This window comes from Talpa occidentalis, unplaced genomic scaffold (assembly GCF_014898055.3).
Source record: "Talpa occidentalis isolate TD23 unplaced genomic scaffold, MPIMG_talOcc4v2.1 talOcc4.5, whole genome shotgun sequence".
In the NCBI taxonomy this organism is placed as follows: domain Eukaryota; kingdom Metazoa; phylum Chordata; class Mammalia; order Eulipotyphla; family Talpidae; genus Talpa; species Talpa occidentalis.
In genome coordinates, this window is record NW_023604861.1 from 25,084,960 (window position 1) to 25,111,634 (window position 26,675).

The following is a 26,675-nucleotide window of genomic DNA, read 5'->3' on the forward strand; positions in this document are numbered from 1 at the left end:
TTAAAAAAAACAATTCTTTGGTTTGTCTGATAATAAAATTGGCATATGCAAGTTACCACTATAGTGCTTTTAGCTAATGATCTGGAAAAGGTTAATGCAGTATGTTTCCCTGTAGTGACCACAAAAAAAGTCAGCATTCATGAAGTATGCCTTCCACTCACACTTCTAATTATATTTTAAAAGCAACCCGTATTTTGCCTTTTTAAATGTAGATTTTGGTTCAGAGTGGGTATTGGTTTTATATTTGTAACCATCCTGATAAAACAGATCCATAAAAATAATTTTCTTATGGAAATCTTTTCAACAAGTGATGTTGGGAAAATTAGGATAGTTATACGCAAAAAAAAAGAAACTAGACCACTATCCTATATCTTACACAAATAATCAACTCAAAATGGGTTAAGCCTTGGATGTAAAACCTAAAACCATAAAGTCCATAGAAAATATAGGCAGGATATACAACACAGTCTTAGGGGATGATTGTGGACTCACCTCCAGCAGCAAGGAAAACAAGGGACTATATAAACAACTGGGACTATATTAAACTAAAAATTCTGCACAGGGAAAGAAACCGCCAGTCACAAAGACACCCTACTGAATTGGGAGAAAAATATTTACACACCATACATCAGATAAGGAGCTGTTATCAAATGTCTACAAAGAGCTCATACAACTCAACAAAAACTGGACAAAAGAGCTAACTAAATAGGCACTTGTCCAAGACATACAGATGGCCAACGGGCACATGAAAAAATGTTCATCACTTATCAATCAGGTAAATCCAAATTAAAGTCACGAGATCCCACCCCCACACCTTGTAACAAAAAGACCAGAAACAAATGTTGGCAAAGATGTGGAGAAAGGGAAACTTCTCTTACAATGTTGGTGGGAATGTTTCCAGTCCCTATGGAAACCATGATTTCTCAAAGATTAAAATGGATTCACCATTTTTACTAGCAATTCCATCCCTACCTAAATACAAAAACACTAATTGCAAGAACCAAGCTATGGAACCACCACAGTGCAGAGATGACTGGGTCAGGGAGATGTGACACATGACACGTACATAGCCCATCATGGAATACTCAGGTATTTAAAAAAAAAAAGCTTGCTATTTGCAGCAACATGGATGAAGGAAACGTGTAATCAGAAAGAGAAACACAGATGGCAAATGGTATCATTTATACGTGGAATATACAGAACTGAGTCTGGGGGGAGACGAGGTGGGAGGGATAGGAGAGCAAGGTGAGGAAGGAGCACAATGGTATAGTGGAAGGCTGGGTATCTGGGCACTGATGCCATATGGTAACACTTAATGGGGGTGGATCCTATACTTCTAATACACAATGATGTAAAGCAATGTTACAGTAAAAAGAAAAACAGCAAACACTACTACAAAGAACATTTAAAAAAATCGGGACATGGAATTTGCTGTTTTGGCTATTGTAGGTGAAGAAGGCACAACATGAGTCTTTTAGGCACTTTTTATTTTCCAAAAAAAAATTGTCGTTAATATATAAACATCTCATTCTCTCAAAAAATTCTACATCTATACAGCTGTTTGCTCCATTATTTGCATAGGAAATGACCACAATACAAAAATAAGAGGGAAAAAGAAGCAAAACAGCAACTGAGTTATGCTTTTTATGTAGGTATGTTTCCACGTATAAACATTTTGAAGCCTCTTACAAAATATTTACACCATTTGTCATCTATTTACATGTTTTAAGAGCAACTTTTCTAACAAACAAAACTATAATTTATCAAGTTATGAAAATTTTCTAAAAAAACTTACTATATTACCACAAAATAAATAAAGATAAACAATATTTTAAAAACAAAATTAAATTTTCATTTCAATTAAGACCCCTTTTGGCATTTTGCTTATTTATTCTGCCCTTTGGTTAACAGCATCAGCATCACATTACTATTTTATATTGCATATATGTAGCACTTGCTTTCTTACGTTTTCAACATGTCATTTATAATTAAAGGCAGACACTGAGTCAGTATTAACAATAGATTAACTAGACTGCACTGTAATTTAGGAAAAATTACTGTGTCTCGAAAGTATGTTACATGCAAAATCCACATAAACTGGCATTTAACCAACATTACTGCACAAGCCAACATCTTGGTATATGAAAACTGCATCATAAATTCAACTGTTACCATGTGAAAACTACATAAATCCTTCTTTTATAAAATGATACTGCTTAGCTTATTGTAGGAGGTTTGACTTTTGTATATTGTAACTACCTATAAGCTCTTGAGTTCACAATTCATATAAAATGTCTTTCATATTTAAAATAAACAATCCTATTTAATCAGTGCATGAAATCTGCTTTTTATGTTCATTTGAATGATTATTTGATTACCCTAAAGAAATTAATTTGGTAGTGTTTTAAGAGGTATCTTATCACAAATTCTAACTGTAAATGTATTCATGGTTATTCTCAAAAGAATCAACGATTTTTCCCCCAAAAGAATCCTAGAAAACTTGTAATAAACCTATAAAGCTGATTTGCATATTTACAAAATTTTGAATAGCAAATATAGGCAACTCATATTTTAAAAAACACATTTGTTCAATGGCTACTTGTGAATTGCCAGGTACAATGCGCACCTCTAAGGAATTATCTAATATTGAAAAAAACAATTCAATGTCAAGTAAAATCTTGACATACAATCCAGTCTTCTTCCTGTGCCTGCCAACTGATTTGTTTACTAAACACTGTCACATTAAATGATGGTGCTTAGGTAAAAACACTGCAAACACACTCTGCTCCCCCAACCCCTACCCACACTGAGATGCGGCTGCCTGTCGTGAGATGAAAACTGCTTGAGTAGAGCCATATACATTACAGCAAGCATTCCAGATTCTTAAAAGGACCAAACACTTTGGTATTAATACAATGTATTCCCTGTTTTCTCAAATATACAAAATATACATTTCCAGTTTTTTGCTTTTTCTTTTTTTTATATATATATAGTTAAGTTTGTAGTTTAAAATTTTGCCAAGTGAACTGCAGAACGTCAGTGGGAATTGCATAGGCACAGCAGGCCCGCGGCTCTCAGTTCTGGTGCCTCTTCATGTGCAGGGCCAGGTGGTCAGAGCGGGAGAAGCTGCGGTTGCACACTGCACACTGGAAAGGTTTGGCCCCGGTGTGCTTCCGGTAGTGGCGGGTCAGCTCATCTGAGCGGGCAAACCTCCAGTCACAGCCTTCCCAGGTGCACTTGTAGGGCTTTTCACCTGTGACAATGAACAACGAGTAGGTGAGAATGCGCTCACCAGACAGACAATATACGCACTATATATACACTGCTCGAGGAAACAATTTTTTATAATTATGGTCCCAAGAAAAGGAAAGTTCATAGTAAAGAGTTATGTTTCATGGAATGATACTTAATCTCTAATTATATAAAGAGATTTAAAAAAAAAAAAAACTGTGTACCTCAGAAAAAGTTACTTCTAAACCTGGAAAATCAATCAGTACTCTCGTTTCTGTGTACTATTCCTATAGATGTAGATCTATAAAATGAGTTGAGGATGGGCAACTTCATGAATAATCTCAACAACGATAAACCTAAACTAGTATAGTAAAATGGAGATAAGCAGGCCTTCAGGGGGGCGACGGGAATGTTTAAATAACCAACATGATGAATTTAATGCACTACAGTTGCAATCTTTTACTTTAAACTGGTCCTAGATGTTTCTAAATTAGCCAAACTGAAACTTCCAGCACATAAATTAGTTCACCTGAATACACCACCTCCAAAATGGGTTATTGGGACACTCTGTTCTTTGAAATTCACACTAGCACACTCATTCACACCTTCCCATTTTCCAGATTGGAGCAAAAGAATGCTAGAAAGATTTTAAAGTTGAACAGTAACAAAGTTTTATGCATTTGATATTTACTACATTCCTCGACCTGATCAAAAAAGTTTGGTTCTAATGACTTTACCTCAGTTTAAGTGTCATGAAACGCACAGAATAATGCCAAAGTTTGCTAGATATGGGCTTTCCTTTGGAATGCACTGCACCCAAAAGATCATGAAAATTCATCTCATAAAGGCTTCACCAAGTGCTTGTTAAATGCCAGGAAATGCCCGGACAACAACACAAAAATGTCTGACTTCAAGGAGCTTACCGTGTTATCTATATTTTACAAGACTCTTTTCAGTCTAGCTATACTTTGACAGGTCTCGCCTCTTAAATAGTGAAGTAATATCTGAGCAGTCCTCCATCACAATTTGCATTACTCTTAATACTGTACAAAGTGTGCTAGTTGCTATTCTTTCAAAACCACTCAAATTTATAATGTAATCTTAACTTTAGACTTAATCCTATATGAGATCATGTATTTCCCCTGAAACAAATCCCCAAGCCTAAGAATCTTCACAAAGTATTAACTATTTCTTATGCTTTATTTGCTAAAATTTCCTCTCAATTTTAGATTAAGATGTAAATTTCTGAGATAAACTTGCACGCTAATGTTCCACTGGCTTACTGCAGAGTTTTATATGGGTGCCATTGAAAACTGAATAGTAAAACTGCTAAAATTCCTTTTAAAGTGTTTTCTTCTGAAAGAGAACCTCAGAGCTGCTTTTGAACACTCACTACTCAGTGTCACAGCGGAAACTCCACAACCCTTCTGCCTGATTTAGCAGTATCATATTCAGGAAGTTGTAAGATTACTCAACTGAGTCCAACTTTTTGAAGACAATGTCTGCATCAACTGAGATTTCTACAGCTTGTGGTTAATACATATTTTGTTGCTGTCCAGAAAACCATTCTGAATCTTAAACTCCCACAAAGACAAAGAAGGACCGAAACTGTCCTTGAAATATGTACTAATTCTTTCTCGCGAGATTTCTCTTTCAACTGCTAGGGTGTACACCCCTGTGCCATCTTTTCTTTCTCTTCTCTCTCCTCTGACCAAAGACACAAAGTATTCTTTATTTTTTCAAATCTCTATCACTACATTTAAAAAATGCCCTTCTCGATTTCTGAAGTTTTCTTCTATTTTCCCTTTCAAGGTAATTCTAAAAATTTAGGCTAAGACACTCAAATGCTTTAAGTAACACTAACAAATATGTCTCTTTTCTTGTACCTATATTCACATATAATCTCTTTAACAGAGAAATATTTTAATACTAGTCATAAATGTAGCTATCACTCTTGGAGATATAAATCAAGCAGGAAAAAATAACATTTTGCAAAAGTGTTTTGTTTTTGTTACTGTGAAAAATAAATCACAAAAACATACTGGTTAAATACTTTACTGTCATTTAATGGAAAGAGAAAGTTATTTCTGATGTCTGAGGCAAGAAAAAAATTCCTAAAGTGCTCCAATTTTAAAAGAAATCATTCTAGTCTTTTGAATTTAATAATTTAAATAGCAAGAGAACAGAATTTTCAAAGTTTATTTAAGAAACAAGGGACACTAGACTCTTTTTGTCCACTATTTTTATTGGCTATGAAGCCATAAACTGCACCAATATTTTTAAAAGTTTACTTTACTGATTGGTTGAAAAACGGTAGCCATTAAAGTTCCTAAAACATTTGGGATCTTGCTCTCAATTTATGCACATCTATAGATTATTCAGCCAAGAATACTACCAGTGTCTGGGTCATTAATTATGAGGCCAAGTCTTTACTATAAAAGCAAGGACAACTATTCCCCACTTGGGGCCATTTCTATGGGATTTGTTCAAGTGTCAACACTGCTCAAGTAAAACATCATAAGGAAGCTGGTACCCAATTTCTGGCCAAATAGCAGATTTGGGCCTTTCTTCCTCAGCCAGAAACACTATGCACAGTACTTCTGGGAAACCAAACTGACTTCCTTTAAGTTATTTCAACAGGATAGAGCTTTCAAAAGTTTAATTGGATTTTTACAGAATCTCTTTCCAATACCACCAATTTAAAATATTTAGTTAAGCTCTTTCAACATCAACTGTATTTTTAAGTTCTCATGCTGTTAATGTGAAACTTTCCAAAGGCAAAAAGAAAAAAGTGACAAGTCTGTACAACATGGAAAACAAACCTCAACTTTATCTCAAAGCATACATGTTCTCATGCTATTTTAAAATTACCAGCAATATTTTGCCAGGGATCGCTAACCTTTTTTTAAAGGCTCAATTAAGCATACTATCCATAGTGAGAAACTCAACTGACATGTTCTGTACAAGTGTTCAGCAAAAATGTAACCAGGCAAAGGAGAGAGCAGGCACAAACATCCACTGAGCACATACTCCAGAGTCAGGTATTTCTCAGCATTTCACCTAATCCTCACAGTAACCCCAGGAGTTAGAACAAAACCATGAGCTCTACATCAAGAATCCCGGCTTGCCACTTTTCCTTAATGTCCTACTTAAATCTTCCATTAGCAAACATTAATATACTCTATATGAATGATTTAAGGAACACAAATAGTTCAAATTTCTTTAAAGATTTTAAGGCCACTTATGAAGGGCAGTTAAGGAGTAACTTAATGGACTCTGAGCAGGTTGTAAGGCCCAGACTGTCTGAGACACAAGGCAAAGGCTGGCTGAGTCAATCTTCTGTGGAGACCCATCTTCAATACCTGTGAGTCCTGAAACTATTCTTTGCAGGTATTAACAATCCCAATATTACCTAATGGTGTTTCCTTTTGACCCCAGGTTAAGTGAACTTCAGTAGATCAGCAGAACAAGTCCATAAAGTATTCGAAAGCTTTAACAATGAACTAAAAAATTATCTAATTTTTCCCCCTCTAATGAACAGATAAAAAAATTACTTTGGAACCTATCACAGTAGGATGGGAGGTTTCTCTGCTCTGCTGAACACATTCAATAGATTCATACCAAGGCCGTTCCCTAGAATGTTCTACACAGATTCCAAAGAAAAATATTGTAGATGGATTTATCTTTTAAAAGTTATTTCAGTTAACTTTTAAAATGTTTATCAGGCAAAAATGCAGTTTCCTCCCTGGTGGCTAAAGTTAACACTATCAATTGTATCTGACAAAGGCTAAAAACCATCAGAATTAAAGTGGATGTTTAGTAAACATTGTTTGCTAAATGACTTGCAAAGCACAATAAATAAGACTTAGTTTCTGGTCTTAAAGAACTTAAAATCCATATCCAATCTGAGAACCAAAACAGCGCAGCAAATTACTAAAGTTGAAAAAAACTATTAACACTTAATTCTTGGAATTTAAGAATCCTTGAAGTTCAACATGAACCATTTCAGGAAGAAAATATTTACATGCCAATTCAATAGATTTCCCCATATTTAGTGACTTATGTAATTCAGAATCTGAAACATTCTATATATAGTCTAATGAAAGGTTAAAAAATAGGAAGCATTTACTAAGATTAAACCCTACAGGGAAATTAGATATGTCTTTAAAAAAAAAAACAAGTGTGAAAAATCTTTTTGTTAAAGCTTATTGTAACACACTACACTTGTAAGAGGAGAGGATAGGCACTTTACTTCAAAGATTAATATTTGCAAGACGCATCTCGTGTTTGCTAGGATATCCCTGTCAATAATGTGTCCACATTTAAGAAACTGATAAATTTAAAAGGACATATTAAGAATTCCCTTCATTCTCCCTATCAATTTGTGTCCATTCCCTTCCTTAAAATCTGATTTGCCTTACCCTTCCCAGAAATCTCTACAGGGTCCACAAGAGATCATTCCCACTTCTTTGTCTCTCCATCATCACTTAAATCCACTTTGAATGAATCTTTTACACTTAATACATATGAAGACTTCAAATAGCTGCATTTGGCCTCTTTAAGTAGCTTGCGTTCTGTCCCATCTGTAATGTCACACTTCTAATGCTTCTTTGAAAGAATCATGTTTGACCTAAGTGTGACCAAGTTGGTTATTTTCATTAATCAAGACGAAAGGTGTATAGAAAGGAGTGTCAAGTATGAGTCTATCAGACTGGTCTTTTTTTGTGGCCCACCTGCAGCAGGAATTTGCCTGGCTCTACTCTGCCTAGAGTCACTGAGAGTAATGGACTAAATGTGCTTTGGGGTAAGAACCTTGCTTTTAGCCTGTTTAGAAGGACATGCTCAGTATCGATTATCATTCATCCTAAAGATACACAGGATAAAATCAGTCTAAAGTAGATTGGAGTTGATGAAAACCATGAAGTTCTAGAGCCTCTGTTGCTGTTCAATGGCAGAAAGGGGCCATCTCCTGGGGCGAGGAGATTACCAAACTTAAAGGGGAATTATATGGTGACATGTGAAGGGTCACCTTGTCGATGTCCCAGCAGAGTGAATCCCTAGGCTCCTAAGCTACTATTACTTCTAAGGCTTTTTGACAAACAAAAACAATGAGTAACCTTCTTTATCATTAGCGTTAATGAAATAAAATACCTGTTCCTGAGCCTCTTGACAGAAAGACAACACCAAAATTCACTTTCTTGTACTAAGAGCCTAAACTGAACTTAAAAAAAAGGTAACATGTCAATGAAATAGTTTCCCTTTTTAAACCAAAATAGGAAAAAAAAAAAAAAACCCACCCTTTATTTCCATTTTTCTAGTACTGAACGAGTACTATACCTCTCTTTTAACTTAATTTGCACTCAACCAGCAACTTAACCAGGAGATATCGCCCCACTTTATAGATCAATCAAATTTATTCTTCTGCTTACATCTTTTTAATGAAAGTTACCTACAATAAATTTCTAAAAGAGTAAATCACCCTTTATCAGAGTTGTTAGAGATCCCTGAATACAAATAACACAGGCTGATAGAAGGGACTGCTGCTATAGACACTAAACTAGGACATTGCTTTGTTTCTAATCTTTCACTGAAAAAAATGTAGGTCATCAAGTAAACAGCTACTACATTCTATAGAACTAAAAATATCTGCTGAGTGAAATCTTCCATGATTAAATTATTACTTTTTTAAAGTTTGCTCTCTACCTTCACAACTCATGTTTCTATCTCAACTTCTGCAATTTTACAATTCTATTTAAATCTACGTATGAACTACTTTCTCCCACTATTATAAAAGAACAAAAAGGAAGAAGAGATTGGTGTTCTCATTTTCCACAAGGTCTCCTTAGTCAAATTTTGCTTCTTAACCTTTGATAGGCTTTATCATCAAGACAATGTTTAATCAATTTCCTATGTAAAATGTTTTTGAGATGAAAGAGTGTGAGGAGGGAAGCAAAATTTAATCTTCAGAGTGAGTCATTAAAAAAATTGTTTCTAGGCTATTATTCTCATAAATACCTTCCCAGGGGTCTGAACCAGCAACTCTTTTGTCATTACTTGTTTTTTACATAAGATTGAAGTTGTAAATAAAGACAGACTTTGAAGCTATAAATGAAAATAAAAATAATTTAGGAATGTTTAACTAGTATTTTCGAACACTACAGGCCAAATAGGACTTTTTCCTGCGTAGTTTTCAAATACAGACTCAAAAAAATCATTGGGCACTAAATAATTTTATCCTGCAAAACTTTTTCATTTCTTCCCAAAAACACAGGTTATATATTCAACAAATACTAATCTCAAAGCTAATATTAGCTCTAAATGTTTCCCAACAAAGTGAAATCCTTCTTTTTAAAAGCCTTTCACTCCTTTCACACACTGTTCCACACAAACAAAAAGAGATCAACAAGTTCAGAAAGTGATTTTTTTTTAAAGTGGGGACGTACCAGTAATGAAAATCTTTAGTCATTTTAAATAAAAATCTATTACCTAATATATTCAACATCTAAGTGTAGAACAAAGAACTAGACATTTTTTATCTAACATTTTTAATATCCAAACTGAAACCAAAATCAATACTCAGCAACAGATCTCAAGCAGAGACTTTATATTTTAACGTATACATAACACCTTAATATAAATGTCATACAGAAATAAATTTGTTCTATACAAGTAAAGCAAATCATGGGAGTTTACCCCTTTTACAATTTGGCTTAGGCCAAAAAAAAAAAAAAATCTTTCAACATTTACTGTGAAATTCTTTCTTAACCAAGAAATCCTGAACACAGTTCACTGTCAAATGCAACACTGAAGTGTATGGCTGCACTCAAGAGTCCAGTTTTGTATTCCTATGATATTTGTATGTCTCTGTTGTCTCTTATAGGAGTTTCCGACTGTCCTTGTCAAACTATAGCAAGGGATTCTGTAATCATTTAATATACACATAACAGCCATGCATAGAGTTTAAGGGAGTACTTGAGTGCTGCTCAAATACTTTCTTCATACAACTGCTAATTTTCTGCCCTGTTCTGATAGGCAAGACTGATAAGTTACCTAAATATGTTACTGTTTTCTAATTTCCCAACCACTTAGCATATTCTCCAGGGTTAAGTGCATATCCACACACGCAAGTAAAACCATTAAAATTTCACACATTTGTATTGAGCTCATTATTTACTTTTTCAAAACTTTCTTTTGAAAGCAAATACATTTTACTAAAGTGTAAACATGATTTTCAAAGAAGTTCCCACATTCAACATAAAAAAAAAAAGTAATAATTCAACTTATGGCACTCACAAGCACACTAAGAAACCAGTACCAGTGATAATAAATTTTTAATTTCTGGCTAATTTTCTTTGGATATAAAGTCCTAATATATTTTCCTATTGCTTTTTACTTTTCTCTGACAGCCCATGCTTAAAAGTTATTTAGAATCTCCATTATGAAACTAAAGACAATAAGGCATACAACTGTAGATTTTTCTATTTGATCCACGAATCAATTTAACAAGTTATGTTAATTTACAAGGGTGGAATGGCAAGTAAATCTGTTCAGTAAACGTACTTAGGAGTGGCTTTCAAAATGTTGGCATGGGAATAGTCCTTTGTATGCATCATGAAGCATATACAAATATCAGTAGAATATTCACATTTAGATGTTATTGTTATTTGTAAATATACTACTTCTTGACACTGTTGCCTAGAAGCAGCCATAATTATTTATAACCAGAGGCACGACATGTATACACACATATTACAAATAACACACAAACACCCACGCAGTCATAAAAGGAGTGCCTCTATAGGCCTGTAAGTAGGCTATCGTAGGTATATATAAAGACCTAACATGTTTTTAAGTGAATTATAATTATTTCCTAGAATAGAGGCAAAGTAGATCTCAGGTATTTTGTCTAACCATACAAAGCAGAACTTTGTAGTATCTGCATATTCATTGCAAATAAAAAAACCGAAGTGTACGAACTTAGAAAAACTTGAATTGCTCTGAGGTTTCTAGTTAAAGAAGCTGGTATCTTCTATTCTTTCATGTCAACTTTTTAAAAAGAGTCTTGTTTTGGAAAGACTATTTCCTTAGGTACAATTTGCAAGTCAAGCATTTACAATCTAAAAAGTGATTAAATAGCTCAGATGTAGGTTGTTTTAATTGCTTGAATCATTTTTAAAACATAAGGTAACCTGACATTTTAAAGCAATTACAATTATATTCCAAAGAAATGCTAGGGTATTTTATATTCTGCCTGAAAAATGGCAACCCATCAACATTCCTAAATAGATTGTTTTATTTTTTTAGGCCCCCCTAAATAAATCGTCCAAGGGGAAGGTCAGGGAACACAGAAACGAGAAAGCTATTAAATAAAAATTGTTCTTTAGAAATACCTGGGCCTTAAAAGGAAAACAAAAAAACAACAACAACAAAAAAGAAAAACAAGTCCTAGCTGGCTTTAGATTCATTTAAAAACAACAGGCAGGGTGGAAAGGATGCAATGAGAGCACAGTAATTTTAAAAAGCATTGTCTAGAAACTAGAAATGAGGAGAAAACAACCTCAATGCTCTATGATTACCCAAGAACGGGTTTGGCCAGATGAACAAGTCTGCTACAAACTCTCCCCAAGGCAGCTGAAAGACTATCAAACAAAACTTTATTAAACTGGATTACATAGTCTCCCTCATTAAAAGGCCACACGTTTATGATGAGGGGGAAAAGTCCATACATGGGACCCAAAGTAGGCCTAAGTCCTCTTAGTTTGTTTTCATTAGTACTAGCACTGTTAAGACAAAACCACTATTAAATTTCTTTGCCAGCAGGTCAAGTTCCAGAATCCCAGGTAAAGCATTCAGAGCACTAAACCCTGACAGGAGTTAGTTGCAAGGCCATTTAGATATGCCCGCAATAACCAGTTGATTACATCGTTATATGCAATTGCACTCCTCTTTTATTAGGAGACTTTAACCTCATGGAAAAAAAAAAAAAAATGTTCCTTCAGTCCTATCTCCTGTTTCAAGGGCTTTCAAAGGAAAAAACAATAGTTGGAATGTTTCTAACTTATTTACACTTCCCCTTAATTAAATCCAGGTAAAAACCCATTTTCAATGCTTCCTTCATAACATATAATCTGTAAAATGATTCTTGAGAATTTCTATATGGAACGTTTTCTTGGCCTTGTCGTTTGTACTTTGATATCTTTAGATTGTTTTATTGTATGCTTAATGGCTGGTTAACTATAAATACAATTTCTACTTTGGCCTGCTTTATGTAGCATCTTTCCTTCTATGTAATCAATTTGTATCTAAAACTTCAGGCCAAAACAACCCTTTCATTTCACTGATAAATACATGCAATGTCTCTTCTTTAAAAGCAATTTCCCAGCTAGTCTCAGAATCTACCACATTGTCGCCTACACTATTTAGACTTTAATAAGTATGTTCAGCGTTGGGATATCAAGAAATAGTTCCTCGCATGCATACAAAATGTCTGCAGCCATATTCCTCTTAGTGCTCTATCTCAGCACTGACCTTTGTTCAAAGGCTTTTACTTTTTAATGCAGCAGTTAGAGATAACTACTTCATTTATCAAAACTCAATTTCCATAGTAACATCTAGCCTGGGGAGATTCAAGCCCTCACACTAATCCAACAACCCATTCAAAGGAACTGTTGAATACTTTGGTTTCCATAGCAATGATGGAATAAAACATTTTGCTAGGTCATTGCTTTTATTAGCAAACTTATTCTTTGAACTTTAGGTAAGACTGCACTTACTGAGCAGGAAAGGAGAAAAAAATCTACAATTGCTTCATATAAGTTCTTCCCTTAATGGCTGTTCTTTGAAGAAAATCACAAATTGTAACCAAAATACTGTAAAATAGTTTTTGGTTATTTGGATGTATGTAAAGCATGCCACCTAGCTTGATCCTAAAATGAGCTCTGATACAAAGTTTTAAGATTAAAAAGCTCTTAAAAGTGCTTATACAGATCTGGCAAAATAAATATTTATAAAATTAAAGGGGCTCAGCTTTAGAGCATATTTTAAACAGGAATGAAACATAAGCTAGAATAAAGATAAAGTCTCTCAAATGCATAAAATGTGGGCCGGGGTAGTGTACAGAAGAATTACTTTTATAAACCGTAACTCCCATCTTTGTCCAAATTCAATACTCTGCAACTTCAGCCCTACTTTTCAAATATGGAAATCATGCTAAACACAAATATCTTAGGCTAAAGTTAAAACAAAAGATTATTAGGTAGTTACGCTTTAAATGCCAAATAGTAAAGTTTTTAGTCTTTAATACAGCTTTCTGGAAGCACATTGATCTATTATGGAGGGAAAAATATTTTTTCCCTTCAAGCTAGAAATAGCAGTGTCATTTTTTTTTTTTTTTTTCAAATTCATCAGTAAACATCATGTTGTTTACCTTTTTTGGGTAATTAATTCTATGTAAGGTGACAGGAGAAGGCCTTAGTGAAGGAACATCAGCCTTCCTGGAACCAGACTTTTTCACTGAACTAAATTTTGAGCCAAGCCAGCACTGAAAAGGTAGGCCATTAAAAAATAAAAGTTGACAGAAGAAAGAAGAGATCAAACACGTGTTGGCTTTTAAAAGGATGAATACCACTTACACTATTTACACAACTCACAGAATTAACAAGAAAATTACATACCAGTATGAGTCCTCAGGTGAGCTTTTAAATGAGAAGACTTTGTATAAACTTTTGTGCAGCCTAAAATAAAGGAGGGAAGGAAGAACAGCTTGTCATTTTGGAAATCCTTTTGAAATCTTTACATTGATGATTCAGTGTTTAAAATCTGGCTTTAAAGAAGAAATCTCTCATGCTAGGTGAGATCTTGAAGCTTCACTTTAAAAAGTTGTAAAGAGTTCCCTTATTACCTTATTAAAGGTATAAAGAGATTTGCTTTATGCATCACTTTAGAAGGAAACAGTACAAATAATCAAGCCAAGCTACAAATGGGAAATTCGTATTGATTTTCTAGTAGGTGCTTTATACCAACTAAACATACTTCAGTGCCTAAAAAAATTCTAATGGCTCTAAAACTGACAGTGTTAAACTATTACCCAAGATGACTGCAACTTTCTGTTCTACATTTCTTGTTCTACATTTAGTATGGGATGCTGTATCACATACCATAAATTAATAAAGTATACCCTGTATTAATCTTAAGCTAGCTTATGCCAGCAGCTTGTAGATATATTCATAACCATCATCAATTTTTATTTTGGGCCATGTATCTCATTCAAGAATGAGCAGTCTCCTGCCTACCATCAGGATATCAATTCCAACTTCATGGCCACACCTTATTTTCCCCTATCCTATATTTAATCTCTTTTCAGAGTGCTTAATTTAGAACTAAAAGCTCCAATTTAGGTTTATTTGGCATAACTCAAAATTCAAATTTTCATTTGATACTAAGGAGAAAAAGTACAAAGAATCTTGTTCCCAGATCCTGGCCATTAAAAAAAAACATTATAGATAAAATAAGCTATACACAACTAAGCGGCTGAACACCAGTGAGGCACAAACTGGGATAGGAATAGAATACAAAAAAAAAAAAAAAAAAAAAAAACAGGCAATCTTTATTGCCAGGCACTGATTTTGTCATAAATAAATCTAAAACCTGTGGTTGAAAAGGTACAAATACACCAACACTTAAATGCATGTATTGTTGTCCCAACCACTAACATCACTTACCAGGATAATCGCAGTAGTGGATGCGTCGTTTCTCCAAATCGGGGTTACTCCTTCTATTGTATCTGACAGGTTGGATATTTTGTGAATTAACTGGCAGGGTGGCAGGTAAATTTGGATTGTGAATGGCCAGTTTAGATGCAATTGTAGCAGCATAGGATGGAGGTGGGGTTAAATTCTGGAGCATCTCTGCTTGTCTATCTGGACTTCCAGGCTCTGAGCTTGGTGGTGACGGGGGAAAGTAAGTGGCCTGTTGTGGAAGAAACTGACTTGGCATTGTGTATGTGCAAGGGGGCATGCCCTGGAATTGTTTCATTGCAGTCTGCGGAACAGCAGAGGTGTGTGTGTTAAGGCCTGCCATGGCGGCTGACATAGAAACATTAAGAGTGTCCATTACTGCTGTCTGGTTTGTAGAACTGGGCATATCTAGATCCGGTGTATTCAGTAGCTGGTACAGGTGGCCCTGCTGGGGAGGGACAGAAAGATGAAGATCTGGTGTAGGAAGTTCTTGTTTGATGAAAATATTGTTCACCTCTGGAGCTGTGGTCTGGTGTGAGCTGAATATACTGGTGAACTCAGGGAGGGCCTGGGTCGGGGCCGGAGGAGGGGCAGTCGTTTCACTCTGGTGGCTGAAAATGGTAACAGGTTCTGTCTTGATGTGTGTTACGCACGGTCTCTGGGATTTGTAGAGGCCAGTTCTCAGGTGAGTGATGTCAGGGAGGAAGACGTTCATGTTGATACTGTAAGGTAACCCTTCACTGTCAGTGAAGAACTGGTCTACGACTGAGGCACTGTCTCGTCTATACTTTTTATGCTCTGGAATTATAGAAACTGGAGGAAGCTGAGGTGTCAGATACTTCTCCATTTCACATCTTGTCTAAAAAAAAGAAGAAACATAAACATGCATAATCCACCCAATTCATCATCTCGAGAAGACAAACAGTGTTAACTAAAAATTCCCAACAAGCTCTAAAAAATTCTAGGGTAAACTCCTAAGTGTTGCTTGAAATATATATCTCTTAAATAATAATTGTTTCAACAGAACCTAACAAAATTCTGTGTAACATTTATTTGGTAAAATAATTCCAACAACCAAACCCAGATTGGAAAGTGAGAGACTAATCAAAAAAATCAGGAAGCAAATGGAAAACATTCCTTTCTGATGCAATAAAGTATATTATCAAAAACAAGCAACATTCCCCGTCCCAATACACAATTCAGTACAATTGAAATACAGTATTGTAATATTGCAAAGTACCTTGAATTCTATGTCATGTAGTTAAATGTAATGTGTGTGTGTGCGCGTTTCAAGCAAACCTTAAAAACACTGTCATAGGTTTCCTTTTGCTTGAATAGGTATTGTCGAAATACGTAACATAAAACACTCCTTGGCTATTTCAGGGCATTTTTTGTTTATAGTTCAATGGAAACTTAAATACAACGTTTTGAGTAAAACAGTATCTACTTCACATTCGCCATTTGATCTAAATGTTGATTTTAATCAGCAGATTCTGTAATTGGTTAATATGATAATGAAATGTTTCTATTCATATCCCTATCTAAAACAGATCTTTAATTACCTAGGGGAAAATCACTCCCTTGGTAGAGTGGTGAGAAGGGGCCGTGGGTGGGAGAGGCTGCTGTATCACCAGCCTAGTCATCAGCAAAACATTTATCATGTCCTCAGTGGACCAATGCTACATTCCCCCTTACCCTGTAAAAACGCAGTCACCCCTTATATCTTGGTTTTCAAATGGTCATTTTTTTTTTGGACATAATCCAATTTATAACTAGTCTCCTCAATCTTTATACAGGTATCTTCTCCCCGACTATTAACACACACTTTTTTTTTAATTAAAAAAAAAAAAACCCACCCCCACTAGACGGCTCATAGAACTATTCATCGTGCAACTTAGTCTACAAATAATAGTCCTTTTTGCTACTATTTAATTTCAAAGCGTATTTCGGACCTTGCATGATACAGTGTGGATCCAGATTGGATTTCCCGGACAGACACTATTTAAAAATAAAATTAACGCTCTAGTCATGTGAGTCACATCCCTGACAAACGCCACTGCCCTTTCGCAGCGCGGCGACACTGCAGCTCCCCAGCCCGAGCAGGAGGCGAGCAGCACACACACTACAGCAAGCGGCGAGTAAACCAGGCGGCTTGAAATAAATCGAACTAAACCCATTCGTGCACTTCGCTCCCGCCGTGGTTAGTGGTTTCTGATTTTAGCTCTTCCAGCTGTTTGCATGTGGGTATGTTTCCAATTTTTTTTTTTTCCTTGGGACAGGCTAAAAGTCCCGGGAAGTTTTTTCTGGGCTGTATGACTCCCTGCGTGGGCGAAAGAAACAGGCGGTTGCTCTAATTCGGCTGCCGGGCAAGTGCAAAAGCCAACTGCCAGCTCTCCGCGCGGCTCCGGGAGGAAATTTACGCGCACATTTAGAAAACAACCACCCTGGTTTTTTGGGTTTTTTTTTTTTTTTTTTTCGGTCTTTCTTTTTCAAGAGAAAACAAGAAGCGCTCCGACACAGCCTTAGAGGCCGAATGCCCATCTCCCCAAGCCGGCCCTGCGAGCGTGTCCCAGGCAGGTGGAGCCTAGGGGGATGCAACCAGCACCCCCAGCACCCAGACTCGCGTTTGCACCTAACCCGATCCGAGGTGGGGTCGGGGGTGCGGGCCCCTCAAGGGCACGGCCCTGGCAGGGGCTTAAGAAGCGCCAGGCGGAATTTTAGAAAAGTTGAGCGTGAGATGCGAGGAGGTTTCCTTCCCCAAATAAAAAAGCAAGGTGTGCCTGCGTACCCAGGTCGCTCCAGCCTTTCTCGGACGCACCCTCCTGGAAGCCCCGACCCACCCGCCCACCCTGTCCCCGCGAGGTGCCGGCGCCCCGCTCGGGCGGCGGGCAGGGCAGGGCCGGGCCGAGCCGGGCGGGGCGGGGCTGCCCACCCCGGCCCCGGTGCGCCCCGTCGCGCGCCCAGCCTGGAGCGGCCCCTGTCGCCCGCGCGCCGCAGCGGCGGGACACGCCCGAGCCCCGCGAGGGGGGCCGGGGAGCGGCTCTTACCTGGACCAGCTCCTCTGGGGGCATCCGCGGGCCCGCGGCGGGCGGCGGCGCCGGCTGCGGCGGCTGCGGGGCCGCGGGCTGCGCCTGCGGGTGATGGTGCGGGTGCTTGAGCTCCTCGCCGGGGAAGAGCGCCGCGTCGCGGGCCGGGTTCGCGGCGCCCAGCACGGGCTTGAGCTGCGCGAACACGGGCTCGTCCTGCGGGGCCGGCAGCTGGGGCACGGGCCCCAGGCGGGCGCTCATGGTCAGCACCCGGGTCGCCATCGGCACTCGTGGGGCGGCTTCGGGCTCGGGGGCGCGCGCTTCCCGCCTCGCCCACGCTGGCTCGGGCCGGCGAGCTGGGCGCGGGGCCGGGGGCGGAGGAGGGGAGGCTCCGGGCGGACCCCGCGGCCAGCGGCAGGCGCGGTGTTCGAAGGCGCGCACGAAACCCAAAGCTCGTCCGTTCTGCCGCGCGGCTGTGCCCACGTCCTCCAGACGGCCCCTGTCGCCCGCCCCGCCCCGCCGAGCTCCCTCGCGCGCCGGTGCCCGCTCCCGCCTGCGCCGGTCCCGGGAGCGAAGTGGCGACGCGCGTACCTGCCCCGCGACTACTGACACTTGACGCCCGCCTCGGGTTTTACCCAACTCTGGGGGGGCGGGGCCCGCCGCGCAGACGGGCAGCTCGGCGGCCAATCCCGGGGCCCGGAGGCCGCCCGGGCCTGAGAGGACAACCAATGACGAGAGAGAAATTCCCCGAGGCCACGCCCCCCGCCGGGCCGACCGCGCCCCTCGCCGGCCACGAGCTTCGCGCTCGGGGCGGCCGCGCGGTTTGTACACAACTTCTCTGACAGATTGGGCTGGCGGAGCCGGGGGCGGAGGGAAGGAGAGAAGAGGGTGGAATCTAGGAAGAGAGGGAATTAGGGTGGGGACGTGGAGGGAGATCTCCTCGGACTGTTCTCTGCCAGGATTAGGGAGAAAGGAGTTTTGCACGTCTTAGGTGTTGTGCAAGGACCTGAAACTCAAAAGCTGAAACCCAGTAGGCTGTTAGGTGGGGGCGCTCAGGTTTTGGGATACTTGGGTAGTGAGTGTGTATTTTTAAATATACAAAATGTACTTTTCTTGAGCGGAAAACCAGGGGCGGTGTGATAAACAAATTTAAAAACAGCTCTTGTCTCTATGTGTCTTGAGCAGTGACTGTTCATTTAGCAAAGCAAATTCGAAATGTCCTGAATAGGTTGAATGGTAAGTGTGTTTTGGAAATCTTGCACAAAAGCTTGTTTTTTTCCCCCTGCAGTATTTGAAGTGCTTAACAAGTTTTCACACATATTTCTACCTCTTACCCGTGTCTGAGGGGGGAGGGTGGGCCCTATGAATTTTGAAGTTTTCAATATTTACATTATGTTGATTCTAGCCGAGGCATGGAATCTAATTTAAGCACGAACGACTAGATCAAATGTATTTAAATAGACATTACATCTTTGACTTATTTTTGCTAGCACTGTAGGTTCAAAAAATGGAGTTCAACATTTACAAAACAGAAACGTAGCACATTTACCTAACACCGTGGCACCTTTTCCTACGAAAAGACAACCAAGCAAGCCACAAACATTAGATACGCAGCAACTCTGAAAACTGGAAATCCAAATTTGTTGGAAAGTAATAGCCAAATATTTTATCGTCCATTTACTATGTTATAATGGGAAGGTGAATTTTTGCCAACAGTCACCTAAGGAAACCACTTCCCTTAATCCTTAATGTTCCTGTACATGATTTTATCTGGCTTATTGAGAAGCCGGAACAATAAACTGCAATAAAAATGCCTGGAATATTACTACCTATGTATGTATGTTGACAGCACACTGTGCCATTAGACAACTTTACATATACAACAGTCTACTCGTTACTTCAGAGGAAAACAGTTTTTAAAAAATTGTTCCTAGAAAAACGTTCACTTCAAAGAGTGGATCTCATTTCAGTATGTAGATTTTTAAAAATTGATGCAAAGTATAACAGGTATTTATTATTAGAAAACACAAAATTATGCCGTAAAATGAGATTTTTTCCTCTTCTTCATTCTCTTCTTGTTAATTCATGATTCATTTTTATTACTGTGATTACCATTTCAGAGATTGGCTGACGACTACTTTCATAGACCAAAGTATTACTTTGTATTTTTGCAAATTTTTTTCCAAGCAAACAACCCTGTACAGTCCACCTCCATCTTTAAAAATAAAATAACTTAGAAGCTGGTAATTATAGGATTTAACACCACTTTTTAAAATTTTTAAACGTTGAACTATCTTTAGTTATTTAATGCTGACAACATGATCAAAGCTGAGTGTGCCATGGATAACTTTTAATAAAACTTTTGTAGTCTTTTTTATCTAAATCTTACTTAGACTTACTGCCTTTTGGAATCTATCTATATTTTAATTTTCATTTAAGCCCATCTAGAACTTCCTTTAATATTTTTCACCTGAGCATCCATGACCTGTTATTTCAATCTAACTTTTCACCTCAGTGCCAGTATATTTTACTTAAAATGTTTCTGTATTTCACACCATTTAACATGTGTTCCTTTACAAAAGCTTTTTTATTACCAAAAAAAAAAAAAAAAAATCCAGCTATTTGGTAAATTTTTAATCAAATAGGTTTGTAATTCTGTTTACTATCTTTTACATTTCCACCTTTCCTGATGGAATTGTTTATATATATATATATATATAGAGAGAGAGAGAGAGAGAGAGAGAGAGAGAGAGAGAGAGAGAGAGAGAGCACTATAGCTGGGCTTGCAATACATTTACATGGAAAAGCTGAAGATAATCATTTTTGCTCAAATATTTACATTTCATTTCTGACATAAGGGTTCATTAAATAGGATTGCCACTTTTAAGTAATGGTTTTTCTGAAATGCCCAGCTCTGCAATCTTACAGAAAATAACTAGCTTTGCACTGTACAATAGTACGGAAATTGGAAAGTAATCCTTTTCTGAGACATTTGCCATGAGGTTCTGAACATATAAAGAACATGTTCAACCTAGCTTGCTTGCTGTTGCTGTTTGCACAAATGCTACAGCTGCAAACTTGCTTCATCAACTTAGCAAAAAGGGTTAAAACTTGATATTTTTCAAATGTTCCAGGTTCTACATTGGCATGATGCCAGACAGTGTGAATGGACAGATCCTCAATTACTTTGAACTTTCTAGTTCTTTGCATTCCTTCCCGCTTAGTAGTGCTGTACCATTAGGGAAGATAGGAGAAAACAAAAAACAAATGTCAGGTTTCAGAAATCAATTAGTGGACTGTCAGTGGTGTGTTAACTGCACTGTGCCAAAACAGAGAATTCTGAAGGCAAGAAATTAAAAAATCGAATAGTCAAGTTAGGTAGGAGGTAAGCATAGAAGCAGTGTGCATGCTTTAGTCCTTAGTCACTGGGCAACACAGATTTAGTCTTAGAATAAACCGTGTCACTATCTTTACGGGAATAAATATGTCTGAATGTGTGGGGGCTGAACAGGCCTTCAAGGATGGGGGAGGGGAAGGTTTGAAGGAGGCAGTGGAAAAAAATGGATAAATAGCTTCTGAGTGATGAGATGAGAGAAATATGAAGCTATTACTGGGGCAATGTTCACAGAAAGACACGGCATAAGAAGTATCTATTCAGTTTGGCAAAAACGTCAGGGAGGGCTTAAAATTTAGAGATCGAAAGTATTATAGACAATGTTTTATTCACTTCGATTAGAAAAATATTCACAGGATATTCCATTGCTGTGAATGAATCAGAATCAAATTACTCAGTGAGATCAGGCACAGAATAAGAGTGAGCTTGAGTAAAAATAATTTTTAATAAGGGAGTGTACTCATTTCTAGGGTAAGATTATTTCATTAAAAGTGACTTTTTGACATTCATTGATTGTCAAAATCTATATCAATAAAAACAAAGCATAATTATTGTCCTCTACAAAACTTCATGTTTTTAATCCTTTTATTTTTTCATTAATGACAACTGCTTTAAGCCATACACCAAAAACAAGGTTACTGAGAAAAGAATGAAATAGAAGACTCAGTTGAGATTAGTTAAAATTCAAATAATTTTTACTCAAAAGAATGAAAAATGAGAGAAAAGATTATCTATACAGTCCTGTTGGGATGAGAAAATATGAAACTTAAATAGAATTTTGTTTCTATTTTAAATAAACAAAAAATATTAAAAATACTTTTTGTATTATCTCTCATACTAGTTGTCAAGAAATTTAAAATGTACTCCTGAAATTTAAATAGTACAGTGAACCAATGGTAAATCAATAAAAAAAAAAATGACCTAAAAAAGAAATTAAATTTTATATTCAACTATGGACTTAAACATGTCCTTCATGAAATACTTCACAAAGCTCCTAATGTGCGTTATTCTTAAATATACTGTAATTTATTTAACCTTTTAAAAAATATAGTAATATATGAAAAGAAGTAGAATTTTACCTTTGGGAGAGACTGGGATTGTTTTTTCCACCTTGTTAGTATAATACGCAGACAAAAATGACATTAATATAAATGCCCTGAACCAAGTTATAGGCCAGGCATACTGTAGCTTAAACTCTACAGTACTCGAATTCTGACTCTAAACATGATAGGAAATGTGAAGAGAAAAATCCTCAACGGAAGCAGTAACACCAAACAATCATTTAGAATATTAAGGAGGCCACATCACCAGCATCACAATGAACAGAGTTTTGAGCCAATTGCGGTTCATGTGATGACAACACACTAATAGGAGTAGGCTGTGGGCCACAGCCTTGTTCTCCTACCTCGTACCCAAAGTTGTGGAAAGTAATACCCAAATTTACTGGGGATTGAAAATTAAAGTTGGGGGGGGTGGGGCTGGCACACTTTGGGTACCAGGCAGGAGAACAAAGCTCTTAGGGAGAAGACAATGTAGACAGCCCATCAGAAATTATTTCATTCTATGTCTTCTGTATGAATATTTTAGATTAAGAAAACCAGATTACACATGAAGATCTTTAATTTTTTAAATATTTATTTTTGCACATAAGAACTGGGATACAGGCCAGAGGTGTGGGGGTGAGAGAATTCACCAGAAAGAGAGGGGAGCAGAACAGGTAGATCTGCTGAAATACACTGCTGAGGGGAGCAGCAGGTGAGACAGGAGAGGTCTGCTGTGCCATTTGGGTCCGCTCCCTGGTCGGCTGGGGATCCAACTCGTGCTGCAGTGGCTGCCAGTAGCCTGACAGCACTGTCTTTAACCCCTGTGCCAGCAGGGAAGCCCCACATGAAGATCTTTAAAGACACATATAAACTTTATCTAGAGTTTAAGAGTCTACATACTTTGTTAAAACATTGTAAATAACCTAATTCATTTAATAAAGAAAACAAAGTAAAAAGAGATACCTGAAATAACTTTGAGTAAAAATCACTGTAGAAGTTTAAGGTGATCTAGGAACTTGAATTTATAGCATTTTCTAAATCTGACTTTAGAACTGAGGTTACCAGGGACCTCCCTGGTGGTGCAAGGCATTAAGTCTCAGCACTGTGAGGTTGTCAGCAGCCACAGCAGCAGGAGTTCAATCCCTACCAGGGAGGTGACCCACATGGCACAGCAGACCTCTCCTGTCTCACCTGCTGCTCCTCTCAGCAGTGTAATTCAGTCAATCTGCCTGTTCTGCTCCCCACTCTGTCTCTGGTGAGTCCTCTCACCTCACCTCTGACCTACACCCCAGTTCTTGTATGATAAATAAATAAATAAATCTTAAAAAAAAAAAAAAAAAAAAGAACTGAGTTTACCAGAGGGAAGGAAGGGAAGGAGCAGAGGGGCGAGGTGGCCCAATGGACTACCATGGAGGATTATGGGTACTTTGGTGTGGTAACATACATCTGAAGAGGTATCAACGTATAATCCCTAAATCATATACCGTGTTACAACCAAGAGACAAGAAACCAGTATTATATCAATAAAAATGATAACATTTAAAAAATTATTTTCTATAAACAATTCCAATACAGAGCTGTTTTCTGAGTTAAGGGCCCACTTCTCATCCATCCCATCATGACCTCAACCCACACTTAAACACACACACCAGTCTCTATCATAAATTGGTGCCTGCATACATTTATTGAACTATCTATGTGCTAAACACTACTGCGGGCCTTGGAAATACAAATATGAGTGATATAGTCCCTGCCCAAAGTATCATCTCATAGATAACGCCTTCCTCAAATATGTTTCATTTCTTCCATCAGTGAATAGATTGGAGTCCAAGTTCTACATTGTGGGACTTTCTTCCAATCTCCAATCTTTACATCCCGGACTCTCAATACAACTCTCTGTGTCTTCCTTCAGGAACTCCAGGCTCTAATCATAGGACTTAATTGCCATTTTCCCAGTGCCTTTGCTGTTTTCCCCAACTGTAATATCTTTCTTTGACCACATATACCTTATATCACAAGCCCAGATAACAGCCCACTTCTCTTCCAAAGTCACTCTATATTCCCCCTTAAGAATTAACTCCTGTTGATTCCTCCTGCACATTAGCTTTACGTCTTCAGTAAAGCATTTACTTATGCTATCTACTTTATGGCTGTATCTCCCAACAAACTGTGTGTCCCTGAAGGGCACAAATGGGTCTCCTCTTTGCGTTCCTCATGATATCTCCTAGTACAGTATCCCACACAAAATACAAAATAGCTGTTTGGTGAATTTTATTCATTATAGATATGAAAGCTGAAGTTAAGAATAAAAGTCTGATGGGATTCCATCTAAAAATGTAGAAAAGTTGGGCCTCCCCTGGTGGCGCAGCGGTTGAGCGCTGGGCTGCGAAGCTGCCCGCAGCCTCTGCAGCACTGGTGTGATCCCCGGCCACCGGCGTGGGTCCCACATGGCCCGCAGACCTCTCCCGCTGTGCCCACTGCTCCCCTCAGCAGTGTATTTCGTCAGTCTGCCTGTTCTGTTCCCCACTTTGGCTCTGGTGAATTCTCTCACCCTCCCATGCTTCTGACTGTATCCAGTGCTTGTCTAAATAAATAAATAAATAAATAAATCTTTTTAAAAAATGTAGAAAAGTAAGATTAGAAAAATAACTGTTTTACAACCATGGTGATCTTAATTGATTTAGGCAACAATCAATGGAAGCTAAAATGTTGAGTGAAATTCTCCTGAGGAATAGGATATTTTACATAATCTGAAAGTATTTCCCCATATGTGAGGTTTAGTTACAGTAGGGAAAGATAACACCAATGGAAACACTTGGTAGACATTATCTTAAATAAATGCTTAAATAAATTAGCATCATCATTAGTGGAGGAAACTGACATCTTGTCCTTCCTGAAGTAAAGAACTGAGGATCTAACGTTATTTATTTTGTATTTCTACCAAATAAATGCATAACCTAAATCTAACCATTAGGAAAGATCAGACAAACTCAGTTTGAGGAACTTTCTACAAACCACTGGCCTCTCTCTTCAAATTTGTAAATGTTAGGAAAGAGTCCTGAAAGACAAAGTCTCAGCAACTTTTTTTTTTAAAAGAATAGATAATCCTGGTTTGATCTACATGGAAGAGGAGGATTGCTACAATGAATATTATTAGATAATTAGCAATTTCAGTATGGACTTTAAATAAAATTTTCATGTATTTTGAAATTCCACTTTTAGTTTATTGCTCAAAATCTCTTAAATGTGTACAAAAATAGATATACGAGAATGTTTATTTCAGTATTGTTTGCAAGGGACATTGTTGGGATAATTAGCAAAATTTGAGTACAGACAATGCTATATTTCTAAATTTGATAATGTAATCCTTGTTCTTAGGATTAATACACTAATTATGTATGGATAAAGGCTCAAAATGTGTGTGTGTGTGTAAGTGTATGTGTGAGACAGAAACAGAGCAGATATGGCAAAATATTGTGATTAGTAATCTGAGTAAAAAGCACATGGGGATTCTTTTTTATTCTTGCAACATTTTCCTTTAAGCTTGAAATAATTTTGAAATAAAAAAGGAAAAAGGAATGAATGTTTGGGAACTCTATTTACTTTGTTCAAAAAAATGAGATCTTGGGGCCTCCCTGGTGGCACACGGGTTAAAGACAGCACTGTCAAGCTATCATCAGCCACTGTAGAATGAGTTCGACCCCAGCCAGGGAGCTGACCCACAAGGCACAGCAAACCTCTCCTGACTCACCCGCTGCTCCTCTCAGCAGTGTGCTTCAGTCAGTTTGCCTGTTTTGCTTCCCCACTCTGTCTCTGGTGAATTCTCTTACCCCACCCCCACCTCTGGCCTACACCCCAGTTATTGTAGCATGCATCTATGCATAAATAAATAAATAAATAAATCTTAAAAAATATTAATAACCCAGAGAAGATAAGCATTGAGTAAAGCTATGAATAAAATAAGACTGACCTTGAGTTAATAATGGTTAAAGCTGGATAATGAGTATATACAGTTTCATTCTATTTTTGTCTTTTTGAAATGTTCTACAATAAGAAAAAAATTTAAGGTAAGCACAGTTGAAGCAGTAGTAATAATAAGCTCAACTTGAACAATCAATGACATAACAATTTTATTGCAATGTAGTTTTGTTATAGGACAGGGAGAGGGGCAGCCCAAGCCCCGCAAACCTGCCTATTCTAAATGGGTTCTGCCATCCGCCGCATCAACACAAAACATAGGAGACTT

General features: G+C 37.8%; 1 protein-coding gene across 2 annotated transcripts; it reads right to left on the bottom strand.

Annotated features, from left to right (window-relative positions):
* Window positions 1–1,449: 1,449 nt before the first annotated feature.
* KLF5 (KLF transcription factor 5) lies at window positions 1,450–22,659 on the bottom strand. Of its 2 annotated transcripts, none has more exons than XM_037528943.2 (4): window positions 22,466–22,659; window positions 14,952–15,825; window positions 13,905–13,964; window positions 1,450–3,253 (listed from the first exon to the last, which is right to left on the bottom strand). In XM_037528943.2, the coding sequence occupies exons 2-4, from the start codon at window positions 15,811–15,813 to the stop codon at window positions 3,075–3,077; spliced, it is 1,101 nt and encodes a 366-aa protein (XP_037384840.1). In that variant the 5' UTR covers window positions 15,814–15,825; window positions 22,466–22,659; the 3' UTR covers window positions 1,450–3,074. The 2 variants fall into 2 exon arrangements, with proteins under 2 accessions (XP_037384840.1, XP_037384839.1); XM_037528942.2 differs by lacking the exon at window positions 22,466–22,659 and adding an exon at window positions 18,014–18,579.
* Between the last annotated feature and the right edge of the window lie 4,016 nt (window positions 22,660–26,675).

Bases quoted from the DNA above. Each gene is read 5' to 3' on its own strand.
- KLF5 (XM_037528942.2), bottom strand. From the start codon at position 18,274: ATGGCGACCCGGGTGCTGACCATGAGCGCCCGCCTGGGGCCCGTGCCC. The intron at 13,965-14,951 runs GTAAGTGATGTT...CCTTTATTTTAG, and splicing joins CCACTACTGCGATTATCCTG to GCTGCACAAAAGTTTATACA. The intron at 3,254-13,904 runs GTATGTAATTTT...TCATTGTCACAG, and splicing joins TCACCTGAGGACTCATACTG to GTGAAAAGCCCTACAAGTGC.